The 13,952-nt window shown below is 38.1% G+C and overlaps 1 protein-coding gene across 2 annotated transcripts in view; it reads right to left on the bottom strand.

Annotated features, from left to right (window-relative positions):
• The window catches only part of rap1b (RAP1B, member of RAS oncogene family), a 43,563-nt gene that overhangs the window by 7,898 nt on the left and 21,713 nt on the right, over window positions 1-13,952 (bottom strand). Inside the window, exons 2-3 of one of the 2 annotated variants that reach the window (XM_059505314.1) lie at window positions 8,077-8,156; window positions 653-721 (exon numbers count right to left, since the gene is read on the bottom strand). In XM_059505314.1, the coding sequence (XP_059361297.1) occupies window positions 653-721; window positions 8,077-8,133 (126 nt within the window). In that variant the 5' untranslated portion in view covers window positions 8,134-8,156. The remainder of the gene's footprint in view (window positions 1-652; window positions 722-8,076; window positions 8,157-13,952) is intronic. The other variant, XM_059505315.1, reaches the window with a different exon arrangement.

Consider the following 13,952-nt stretch of genomic DNA (forward strand, 5'->3'; position numbering starts at 1 on the left):
GCTGTTTATTGTTATATTATTTATTTCATGAGAGGGTGAAAGTTTTTCCCATGTAGGTTTCATAACTGGCTCAAGTAGGTTACAGAAAACTGCTTGGTTTAAAACTCCCTCTCTGTGTGAGCTGTGCTTTAAACAGCATTGCGATATTAACAATAGACAATGGATCTTTTTTGTCTGTGAAATTCTGCAGAAACTTCAATAAGGTGACCGCACCTAGATATAAAGTCTCATAAGAGTATCATGTCACAATTGCAATTGTGGGATATTAAACGACTTTATTTGTCGTAACAGAAAACATGTACACATTGTGAGATAAGAGGTAGCAAATGTGAGAAAACTTTTTTTCAGTCCAAATAAATGATATGAGGTATAAATATACAAATAAATATTATGAAAGCAGTATGGCTTACTTCATGGTTCCTACAACAACAAAAATATATATAATATATATATATATATTTATATATAAAAAAAAAAATATATATATATATATACAGACTATATTTGGAAAAGTCCTTTTCATGTGTTACTGTACAGAATGTGCTGGGATAGGAAAAGGTCAGAAAACAATAAATTGGGTTTTGAGTCTGGAACCCATTAAAAAGACATTGGTTTGACAACTTATGCACAATAAAAATGATGCAGAACTTGCCTTTCTGTATGAGTCTTCTATTGTGGGGTCATACTTTTCCACAAAGATCCCTTGGACAAACTGAACAGTCTGGAGAGCGAGAGAGAGAGAAGGAAGAGAGGGAAAAACAAAGAGAAAAGACCATGGCCATTAAATGCTACGATACTCAAACAAGAGCATGTTGACACAGTGCTAAATGACTTTCACTTCCAGTGGCTGATGGGGAATTCCATTTGAAAGACTCTTACAGGTTTTGCATCGGTTTATGACATAAACAAGCCACTGCATGTCATTATCGCTCTCCTTGCCCTGAAAACTGCGTAGGTGTGCATATGAAAAGAGCAATGACCACGTGAAACCTGCACTCACTGTTTGAGGATCAGAAAGCATTCCGATGTTGCTGGGATACTAGTTACCTAGCAGTTAACTACCGGCATGAATATAGAACGATTTATAGATGACAACCAAGGGGATTTGAGAAAATCGCTGGGGGTTGAAGAACAATTGTGTTGAAACAAAAGGCCGAATTAAAGGCAATTGGCTCTGCAGTGAATTCATGGGAAGTGCAGGGGTGGCGGAGAGTGTGAAAATCATGCGACGCTGCCCACAGGTGCGGGGGTTTCAGGACCTTCATAGCTCGGGTGACCTTTGATCATCCTCTTTGATTCGCACTTCACCCAGCCTAGATTCATTAATGAGAGCTCGGTTTGGACAGGGATCCACATACAGGCTTAAACAACAGAAAAACCATTAAGATGCTGATCAACTGTGAGAGGAAGACAATAGCCTGATGAGAGGGAGAGGAGAAGACTGAAAACTGAGCACAGGCAGGTGATGGGAGTCACGAGGTACGAGTGATCTCATTGTACGAGGACTCGTCACATACAGCAGGCTTTGTCCTGGTCAACGAGAGATCATTTGTTTACCTAATGCCTCCGTGTGAATAAAAAAAAAAAAAGACTTGAGCTAAATAAACAAGAGCCATGACGAGTGAAGAAAGAATCATGAATTTAGATGAGTGCCTGTGTGCTGTGAAATTATGGGCAGCTAATGCAGTCTCTGGTAGAAATCTGTTGAGAAGAGACTAGTTAACAGAAAAGATTAAAGAGGATCTTAAAAGGATATTTCACCCAAAATGAATATTCTATTTGTGTGTCTGGATCTATTGATTCATTTTAAAAAGAAGTAAAAAGATAGATTGATATAAAGAGCAATAAATAAACGAGTGAATACTGGACATAAATGCATACATAAATATGAATTCATTGACCTGAATATAACTCTTACAGGATGAGAATGCTTTTAATTTCTGAATTATTATATTTCTATTGCGGTGTGGGGAGGTGGCATGAATATATAAAAAAAAAAGCTGACAACGGTCCTTATTATAAAAAAATACCTTAACACCATTAATCTATATTATATAAAAAAACTTGGTAGTTTAGAATAATATTTTATTACCGTTTCTTACAAAAACAATGGCTTCACTGCTTATTAATATTTGAAAAACATGAACCAACATGCAGGCACGTAAAAAAAAAAAGGTAAACAAAATTAGATCAAAGACGACTTCTAAAAGCCCTCAATAAGTCTCTTAAAGGTGTCTAAACGCAAGGTTTGTTCAGGTTTTTTTTTACTTTTCACATTTTAAAAAGTAGTGGGAAAAAATGATGCTGATTATAATTTTTGGATGAACAATGTACAATATGTCTCAGCAGTGAATGTCAAAGGCCAATGTCTGCATGTGGAAACACACAAACACCTTGTTCTCTTTACTCAAGTGGATGTTGCTTCACTAGTTCCCTGCTTAGCTATAAATCCATGAATAATGTTTTTTTGCAAACCGAGGATTCACTCTGAGAATCCCAGTGGCAGTGAACCATCTCTTACTATTCCTGATGTCTTTCTCACTCTTCATCAGCCCTATGTACCTCTAGGCTGTTGCTGGGCCACATTGTGCATGTGTGCCTGTTTCAGAAGAGGGTTAGGGCATGAAGTCAGCGGTGAGGACACCCGGGGTTTGGGAGTGGCCCGGAGAGGTGATGTGTGCTGATGCAGCAGAGTTGAACTGAGGTGCTTGAGACAGACCAGACTGTGTGCACGAGTTTCAGCTGGCACATATGCTCTGAAGACTTTTATCCTGCAGCTATGTTCCTCATTCTCTCTGGCTGGTTTACACTAGTGCCTCTATAATGCACGCACACACATTTCCTGGCTCCGTTCCTTACAGCAGCTCTGAACTACGACCTACTACACACACACAGAAAGAGGGCTAAAAATATTCCATATATGGAGAGAGAAGTGGAAACAAGGCATGTAAATTCAGTCAAGGCCACTGATTACAATGTTCCACTAAAGAGCAGTGAGGATGTGTGAACGAGAGAGGAGTGTGTGTGTGTGTGTGTGTGTGTGTGTGTGTGTGTGTGCGCGTGCATTGCTCTGCTCTCAACGATTAGATCAAATGCACACAGGAATGCTCAGCATGCAGATATTCCAGCAGTCACTTCAAGTAAAAGCAACAAAAATTGTGGAGAGATGGGTATCAAAGGATTTGTAAAGGTCATGCTTATTAAAAAAAAAGAAAAAAAAAAAAGATCTTATCATATTCTGTTACGATTAATAAACAGAAGGGGTTTGTTATTGCATTACACTATTAATTTGGGTATTGGGTTAAGTCCTTGAAAAGTACAAGGCATTTAACTTGAAAAAAAAAAAAACGGTATCTCTCTCTCTCTGTACATTATATATACAAGAAAATATTTTTTTTTCATTGTTATTGTCCAAGGAAATTAAGAAAAATATTACCTGGAAATATAACTTACTTTCTAACCACTATCAGAGTAAATGTTAGATGTATAAACATAGCATTAAGACACTTTCAATTAAATTTAATTTGTAAGACCAATAAGATTTTTAAATAAATAAATAAATATATTTTTGCACCATTATACATATCTTTAATATATTTTTTTTTTATCAATTTAATGCTTTCTTGCTGAATAATATATGTTTTTGTTTTTTTAAGACAAAATCTAACTGACCTCAAAGTTTTGAACATTGGCGTATCTTAAAGGGATACTCCACCTCAAAATGAAAATTGTGTCATTAATCACTTACCCCCATGTCTTTGTTTGTCTTCAGAACACAATTGAAGATATTTTGGATGAAAACCGGGAGGCTTGAGACTTTTACAGGTTTGGAACAACATTGGGGTAAGTGATTAATGAAAATTTTCCTTTTGGGCTGGAGTATCCCTTTAAGTTTACATGATAACTAGAAAAATTGTTAAATATTTTTATTTTCTCTCAAACTATCAATAGACCGCCTAGCACCCGCTTGCAAGCCGCTGAACCTAGTCTGAACACTGTCATAATACAAATGAGATTTGAGTTGAAAGCCGGCTTTTGTTTTTAGGCTATCGATGAGCAACAACACATTAGCATGTGCATTCCCTCTCAGACACACAGAATTCAGCAGCACAATGGCCATCTGAGTGGATCCGCTCCTGCCTGCAGGCAGATGGGCTCTCTGTGTTAGCTTTGGCAATCCATCATTACAGCTCAAGCTGACCCTGTTGCTCCGGTCCGATTCTCTGTACTCCCTCCCGGACTACCACAACTCATCTGACAGATAAACTTACAAGGTGTTGCCTGGTGATGCAACAGTTCCTCAAAGCAGACAGATCGAGTCAATGTTTGAGAACGGCCCAACTCGCTTTTGTGTTAGTTGCCGTAGTCAAGGGTGCAGTACAAGCATTAACACACAAACAAGTAACCTCTAAACCAGAACGCAGAAATCAAAGGCCATGGTGAATCCACGCCATCGGGCCATATGACAACCCCATTACTTCCGATATAGCTACTGACTGACCACAGAGTGGTTTCTTCCTGCGCTGTAACGGTGTAAATTGAGCCATACACTAAATCACACTAATACCTGTGCATTTACATTGCAGATCTATCTAATAGCACAAAAGTCAACAAAAAATTGTTCTGAAAGTAAACTGATACATTAATTTGTAGTGATAAAGAATAACTTTTCCAGGTGGACCAACCATGGATTTTGATGATTAATATTAAAAAAAATTATTTAAAATGCAAGTGCATTTAAATGTTTACCATTGAGATGTTTATCCCATTTTATTTAGGAAACATGCATTCAATTGATCAAACGCGAAAGTAAAGATATTTATAATGGTACAAAAGATTCCCATTTCAAATAATATAATATTCTTTTGAATATCTATTCAATCAATTCTGAGAATAAAATGTATTAACAGTTTCCACAAAATTAAGCAGCACAACTGTTTTCAAAATGTATAATAATAATAATAATAAGATGAAATCTTGAGCAAAAGCAATCAGCATGTTAGAATGATTTCTGAAGGATCATGTGACACTGAAGACTGGAGGAATAATAACTCCTGAAAATTCACCTTTGCCTTCTCAGGAATAAATTACATTTTTAAATTTAAGAAGGAAGCTGTTATTTTAAACTGTAATATTTCACAGCATTTTTAATAAAATGTTGTTCGTGTATTTTCTTAAGGAAAGTAAAATAGATTTTGATATTTTGATATTTTATATTTAAAAAAAAGGTTTCCAAGTCATTAAAAGAATAATTGCATGTTTATGTATTTCTGAATAAATTAATAGAAAAAAAGAAGTGTCATGATATTGACCCTAAAATATGAGCCACTGGTGTCACCAAACAGAATCAATGCAGGTTCCCTTAATACTTCCCCATCTACCATTGGTTGAGACAACAGGAAGCCCCACCTCAAACTCACAGCGTTGATGTGTGCATCTAGTTCGAACAAACTCAAACTCAAGTGAATAGCAATTTGAATACATAATGTACCGTTCCTTAAAAAGACGATTAGCTCATTCATTCCTGTAAGTCATGTATTTGTCTTTTCGGAAGATTTGCGGGCCCACTTATAAAGTGGCTGGTCCTTGCTGCAGTCTATACAGCTCTATTACAGGACACCAGGCTGACCCCAACACAGTAATGATCTAATTTTACAGACCTGTCTCTTTCTCCCTGTCTGCATGGAGCAGGACAGGGGCTTAATGTGAATGCACTTACAACACGATTAACTCTGCAAGGCCATTTCATCCAGACCCATCCATAGTGGCCCAATTAGAGTTAATGGACAATAAAAGTCTACGCTGAGAGGGAAGAGGATGGAGGCGGATGGTTCTCACACCCTGTGGCACACATACAGCCAATGGGCTCTTTGTTGAACCCTGAGGTGAGTGGGTCGGGCCATTGTGGCTGCTCCTCAATGGGTGAGCCATTTGAGTTCACTGGGATGGAACAAATTAGGTCAAAGTGGTGTTAGTGGGACATACGGTATTACATGTGGTGTACTAGCGTCCTAATGAGCTAAGGAAGCAAACGGTGACCTCAATCATAAGATACAATCCATGAGGAAACCGCTCTGTTTTTAAACTTCAGGGTAAATGTGGAAACTTAAAGCTAATAGCACGCAGCAGAAATTTTCCACAGGGTTTTGTCGTTTTTGACCCACTGTAATTTTTAAAGAAGAGCTGCCGAAATACTTGTGGTTTTAAAATGCTATTCTGACATAATATTATGCTGACTGAATAGCAAATGCCAATGCACTGAGGCACAGTCATTTCGCTGTATCAATGACTCAGCTATGTGGTTTTTGAGTGGCTCAGAAAGGGCACCACAACCGACCACAGGCCAGTTTGGTTCTCACAACCTTTATCGACCTGACTGGGGACAGATGTTCTCCAGAGACACTACATGGCTGGACGGAGCAGAGCAGCGGTTCTTTCAAATGGGGAAACCAAGTTTCTCTACACTTCAGAGGATTTATGTTTTTTCCCAATTTAGGATGTAATTTGTTATATATGTGGGGATTCCTAAAATGGAGATGCCGTAAAAGACAAAACAAATTATTTGTTACAAAAAAAGTAGGGCCCTATGAAATCAGTTTGATTTTTTCCCAAATTCAGTTTCATTATTTCAAAATTCCATTTTTTTTTTATGTTTAAACTTTTCTGGATTCCACTTCTGGATTCCAGACAGTGCAGGTCATTATAATCAGTAATTATGTCCCAACTGGATGCAACAAATGCCTTGTTTGTAATGGGTTTTAATTGTCTTGTCTCATCGTGCTGGGAGACGGCACCACAGTATGGTAAGGGGTGTAACACATCACACGCTTGAGGCATTCGGCTAATCACAAGGCACTGGATAGCTGGCCAATCAGTGTATACCTCGCTTTTTTAGAATGATGAGCTTTGTCAAAATCGATGCGTTTCCGAAAGGTGCGGCATATAGAGGAACAACAATAATGTACATTATATAGAAAATAATGTAAAATTGCATTACACCAAATAAATGTTCTTTTTAGCAATATCACATGACCCCATTTAAAAAAAACATTTTATGCCAGGAATGATCACAGAATTGGCAAACTATTCTTTAAATGCCTAAACCAATGACAAATACAGATTTTCACTAAATTATATTGGCTAAAATAATTTTTTAACAATATTATCAGAATATCTATAGAAATCTGTGTGGGGGGGGGTGCTGTCAAACAGTCAAACTCATCTTTTCTATTTTTTTAGCCAATGAAATCACTCAAAATACAAGTAAAGTAAGGCAGAGTGAGAGTAACCATAACTGTACAAAAATGTACAAAAAGGAATTACTGTTGATTAGCATTTGTCTATCACCCTGTCTTTATGGAATCTAAAAAACTACCACACTGATGAGCAAAACTTTTTTTCAGGGTCAGCAAGTGTGTCTCACCCATATCATCATCTCTGACATGATTTCTAACTACACACTGGGTCATCATCTCTTTTCCACTTTAATACAAGTGCCAACTGGCATTAAGTTGATGTACTGCCACCTGCTAAGCTGAAATGTCAACAATATACGTAGTTATAGCCACTGGATTATTTGTGATATTATCATATACAAAGTACTAACAAAATATCAGCATTTAATTTTTTTAATTTAAGGGGTCATAGGATGTTGCTAAAAAGAACATTATGTTGTGCATTTGGTGTAATGAAATGTGTTAATGCCATTTAAGGTAAAAGAAAATAACAACATTATGTATTACAGTGTGTTGTGATTGGTCGAATGCCTTAAGCATGTGATGGAAATGTTACGCCCCTTGTCATACGGTGATGTGTGTCCAGGTCAGAACACCGGCATGACAAGATAAAAACAATGAATCCCATTACAAACGAGCCATTTGTTGCATCCAGTGGGAACATAATCACAGGTTATAATGACTTATAATGCGTTTTTACATTTTGCATCACGCAGCATAAACATAAAACCAGGTCTGCATTTTTGATCTTTTGATAAAAATTGAATTAATGTAGAGAATGAAACGGCATGAAAAAGAGAGATAAAAGGAAGGAGGCAGGGAAAAGTTGGCAGCCACTTACCAACGCAGACTTGCCGACACCTCCTGATCCGAGGACTACTAACTTGTATTCACGCATTGTGCAGTGTGTCCGCTAACTACCTGAAGAAGAAACAGGAGAAAAAGATAAGTCTACATTTTGTCAGTCAGAATTTCATACAAGCAGCTAAGCTACTCAAAGGAAAATCAATTTGGTTTTATTTTTTTATTTAATTTCTATTAAACTTTGAACACACAAAAGTTAATGAAATGTACACTGTAGCACTTCAACGATAACCTGAAGCTAAGAGCTGGGGTCAATCAAGCAACAAAAGGGATTTAGACATGTGGTCTGCCCTCAAGTTCTGAGCTATCAAAAGGCCACCAGCGTGAAATTGCTATGAAACGAAGTATCTAATCTGACAGGCACCCTTAAGACTCCTGCCCACTCATTAATTAGAATGTAAAGTTTCCTTTGACAACACAAATTGTGTGTCAACTTCAGCTTTTGCGTTTATCACACCTCACAAAGATCAATCATTTGACACGTAAGGGTGCGCTGCCCACGAAGGTATTTGGTTTGAGGTCATGTAGTTGTGCATTCATGCCATTTCCTCCTTTGCAAGAAGAGAGTGGAACAAGAGCGTGTGGTGGGGTTGACATAGATCTCAGATAAACGACACACATCATGCACACACACATAGACAGATGTGAACTGCTGCACACACCCCATCTCTTGGGTCTTTCTCTCTCTCTCATGCAACAGATAGTATGTGAATGTGCCGTGGCTTGGGTCAGAAAAACACTTTATGTGCACAAACGTTATGAATGCATGGTCCATGCATTGCAAGTGATAGCGCAAAACATAGTTTGTTCGAAATTCTTAACCATAGTAAAAAAAAATAGTGGCATCCCTTTGGGGTGGAGTTATCTAAAAAATGTAGTGGTGCAACACACACCTCAGCTTTAAACCAATTGTGATGATATTCACATAGCCAGCTATTAACTTTTTGAAATTTTGTTAAAGTTAAAGTTAAATTTTGTAACTAGTTTGCTCCATAAGAATCTCGTCAAAGTATTCTTGATATAAGGAAAAAGGGCAGACAGTTCATGATAACATTCGCTATACATTCGCGCCACTTGTGGAAACCGCGAAAACTGTACCTCGATTACATTATAAACTGACTAAGTTTCAGAGCACAGAATCAAGCTTGCATTTTCGGGTTCACCTGAACTCATTCGTTTCTTAAGTGAGAACGGAAAAAAAAAGCAGAGGTCATGGGACACATTTATAAAATGAAGTGTGAAACACCTAAAATATCATAATCATCTTCATAGAACAATAAAATAATATGAAATACTACCTACCTATCTATCCATCAATCCATCCATTTAAATAAATAAAATTCCAAACATCTATCGGTTTCATTTCCCTCATTCCAGCTAGGCTTGAGACCACAGAGCAATGAGTTTACAGGGGAAAACAGGAGGCCCATATCAGATCCAGCACGCTGGGTTTTTAGTGGGCATGACGGCTGAATCTGGAGCCAGACTGACTGTGAGACCACTCTCTGATAAGAGAGATTACCACTTACTCACATCTAATGCAATAGACAGGAGGGTATCTGAGAAAAAGAGCTGCCCCATCCCACTGCACTCCCTCTCAACAATAGATCAGTGCTGAAGACCAAATCCTCCACTGTCATCGAATGCTCCGCTTTCCATTTACATTGGCAAAGAATAGAGGGAATGGGAGACGGAGCAGGTTGGGAGATGAGAATTGTGTGGAAAACACTAAATGTGTGAGAAATGTGAGGGTGACAGAATAAGATGCTCTATCAAATGGGAATTTGCTGCAAAAATGGAAAACATCTTTTAAATGGACGTATGAGTGTGTGATAGTCGAGAATGGATTCAGCACAGATGTGCGAAAGAGAAAATATAAAGGTGAATGTAACCTCAGTAATTCTTCTTTACATATGGTCCATTAACACTATTAGTGACTCACTTGAGACCAACAAAGAAAGTAGTAGCAAAAACAGCAGCGGTTGATTGGGTCAAATCGACTGTATCTATGTGCGTCTTCACAACAGTGTGATGTAGTCTTTTCTGAATAGAAATACACATTTTTCTCAGGGAAAAGTCTGATTAGATCTTCACATATGCTTCTGGTTGTCAATTAAGTCCTCAGTCACCAGGGGTTTACAGGCTTACATCACAGAAGCAGAGGAATCTGGGGTTTGTGGGAATGAGACATCGCTGTGAAATTATCTTTATTGCAGCATTCAGGGCCATTCTGGATCATGTTCTGAATTGGTAATAGATGCGTGGGACTGAATGTGTGTGTGTGTGTGTGTGTGCGCCCGCATGTCTGCAGAAGTAATTGCATTATAAACCCACAATATTTTATTTAACACAAGAAGACCCAAGATTTTCTTGCAGCTGCTATTATTTGATATTAACCCGATTTTTTTAGTGCGAGTCTACAAAGTTTTTGACACCTTTTAGAGGGGACATTGGATACCCATTTTCCACAAGTTGGTATGGTTAATTATCATAATCTACTATGTAAACCAATTTTTGATTGCCTTAATCAGTCATAATAATAATAATAATAATAAATAAGTCATAGTTGAAGTAAACACTATCCGAATTAAGACATGTGGAGTTTCCCATTTTAGTTGCATTATCAAAGTACAGTGTAGACATGTACATACCTTAACCACATTATTATCGTCGTGTAGGATTATTTGCCGCATTTTGCGACCGTTTGACGCCAAACAAAAGAATGACGTTGTCGTCCATTTGTGTGGACACTAATGGTTATTAAAACTAATATAGTTAATATATATTATCATTATAGATATCATTCTTGGTGTGAACGAGCTTCATCAACAGAGAATTTTCATTTTTGAGTTAACTATCCCCTTAATTCAAATAGCGGGTCTTGATAGATTAGAATAGTGTACGAGCAGATAAGAAGGGGAAAAAACGTATTGATCTGGCATTATTTGTACGACCTTTACCTGGTGCAATGACTTTGTTAATGAGAATTACAGCTTGAGTCATAAACTGCAAAACATTACTCAGGGAAAACATTGGTAATACTGTATCTCAGTGCATTACACAAACATTAAGGGCTGCCGAGGCCTGTGGTCGGTGTCATAATGACTGTGGGAGTTGGAGGTGTGTAGTTGAGCAGTTCTCCATGGTTATATTTACGCAAGATTGTGACATGACAGGGTGGATTATGACAGGAAATGGTACTTGATTTCTCAAACCATCCTTCTTTTGACACACCACGCCTCTTCTGGGCTATAAAGCCAAGTGATGACAAGCTCAGCTCAAAATATCTCTGAGACTCCGAGATAGACACAGGGTCGAAACAAATGAGTGACTACAATCTTCTGTATGTGTGACTAAGCGAAAGACATGCAGCGTGACCCAAACGCTCCCTGACCTCTGACGCACCCAGAATAAACACGATTCAGTAAGAAAGCCGTGGAGTCCTCTTAAAGATGGGAATCTTCACAATATTCGAAAGTTTCCTTACACGTCTGCTCTACACCTTGTTGAAAAATTAACCGGCACATTGCGCTGCACAAGCCATTGCGCCTGTGACGTGATCTTTCTCCCACAATGCATCCCCTCTAGTAATTAACCCAGCAAGGTCCCTGGATGCTGCGTAAGAGGATTTTCGTAGTGATGAAGAATCCAAAACTGAGCAAGCACGCTTTGGATCTTCCTCTCAAGGATGACTAAAGTCTAGTGTTTCAGCATGCTAATGACCTAGATAAACTTTTGACATCAGAAAAGAAGAAAATACTCTAAAAGGAAAACGTTCTTAAAAGTACTACATTTATATAGCTTTATTCATGTCTATAAAAAGCTTTTTTTTTTAAATGTTAGGATTACAATATTAAAGTTAGCTTTAGTAAAACAGAAGGCCTTTAGGCTAGGTAAACAAGTGTATAGATGTACATGTGAGAGTTGTAAGTGAGAGGAAGTTCAAAGCCATATGTAAATGTGTTTATCCGTGTGGTTTGACAGCATTTTGTGTGTGTTATGTTTACGCCCAAGTTAAGTATGCTTAAGTGGGCCACCTAACACACACTTAAGCTGAGAGACCTGGTTTTATCGAAAAACTAAGTTAAAGAAGCAGTTCACCCAAAATGTACATTTCATCATTTACTCACCCATACTCATTCCATATCCTTAATCATCTTTGAAACACAAAAGCCATATCACGAGCTAATGTTATCACACTCCATCCATATGGATTCGTTTTCCGAAGTACAAAAACGAAAGTCGAACAGCGCAGAACTGATCATCTCTTCCTCTTTACTACTTAGAAAGAGTAAAAATGCTATGGCTTTTCTTCTCCGAAATGTTTCCTTTTAGTTTTTGACTTCCCAGCACTTGACAGATAAAGAGAAATCAGGAGCAGAACAGAAGGAAGTGCTCGCAAGGGCTTCAAAAGAGGCCCAGTGAAGCCACTTATCGTTTGGGCGCCTGTCATCTACAGTCAGAAGCTGAGTAATATCATAAGCGAGAGCCCTAAATGACGAAGAGAGAGAGGTCTTTCCACCCATGTTTTGGCAAACCGTTGCTTCTGTCTGACTATATTACACACCACGACAGTGGAGGACAAGCAGCACTCGGGCTAATGGCTGAGCAGGCTGTATTTGCTCAGCCGCCTCAGGTTGTCCAAAAAAAAAGGTCAAGAGGGTAAGAGAGTCTCAGCAGCATCACAGTGAAAGTGATTCAGTGGTGAGTGGATTCTGCCTCTAAGACCCTCAAATGTGGTGTTGAGCTACTTAAAGCCATGAAAAGGCTTTGAGGATAAGCACAGCTTTCGGTTTAGATTCACACACACAAGCTTGATAAAGAAAGGGTCCCAGCACATACATGAACCAGGTCTCAAGACACCTCTTAAATAATGATTCAGGTCTCAGGTCTCATCCAGCTGGAAAGCAGCTTGTCATACTGTATTCTGAAGCTGTAATGTGCATATAATAGTGCATATAATCAATATTACGATTATGGCTTCCACACAGAAAATGTGTTACAGCAATCATGTAGAAATACTCCAAAAGTCATACATAACAGAAGCATATAAAAAAATAAAAATAAAAAATAAATGTGAAATTATGCTTTTATGTGAGGAACAAACATCAAAACGCACATACAATCTGTGTAAAGACAAACAATCTAGCAGTTTTCATGTTATGGCTGATAACTGATAAAAGGCCAGTATTAAAATTCCATATTTCACTACTTCATCTAAATGAATTAAAAATAACAGACTACGTTTTCAAAGACTATAGTGAGTGTTAGATGACAGCAAAGACAATCTACTATAAAAATAGCATTTTAACAACAGACGTAGTACTGTACAGATGAATAGTCAAAAAAAAAAAAAAAACCTTCAGCTTTAGGTTTGGGAATAACATAAAAGAGAATAAACATTAACCGAACTATCCAGAACCTGTCACATGACGATGTATCATTCGTTCAGGCATTCAGTATAAAGTCACAAGATAAACATAACACAACATAAGGAAGATATCAAAAGCTCATTCCTGTAGGAAGTGCAAAGGTCATGGAGTAGATTACAAACAGAAAATGTCTAACCAGCACTGGAAAAAGAGAAGAACCAGTTTATCTCCACTTGAAAGATGGTGGAATCTTTTTCCCGGAGGCAGGCTTAGGTGTAAACACAAACTGACAGGCTACAGACACCGGGAGTCAGCGAGAACGAAACCACGGCTGCGAGAGCAGACAGTAAGCGTCATTTTGAAAGAGAAGCAGCAGCGATGGTTGTGAATGTGAAGCCGAACAGCGCCGGGGTGGGGGAGAGTTGGGCTGAGTTCTCACATTTCAAATCTCAGAGACTACTCCATCTCGGGCGAATTCATT

This window comes from Carassius carassius, chromosome 22, assembly GCF_963082965.1.
Source record: "Carassius carassius chromosome 22, fCarCar2.1, whole genome shotgun sequence".
Lineage (NCBI taxonomy): Eukaryota > Metazoa > Chordata > Actinopteri > Cypriniformes > Cyprinidae > Carassius > Carassius carassius.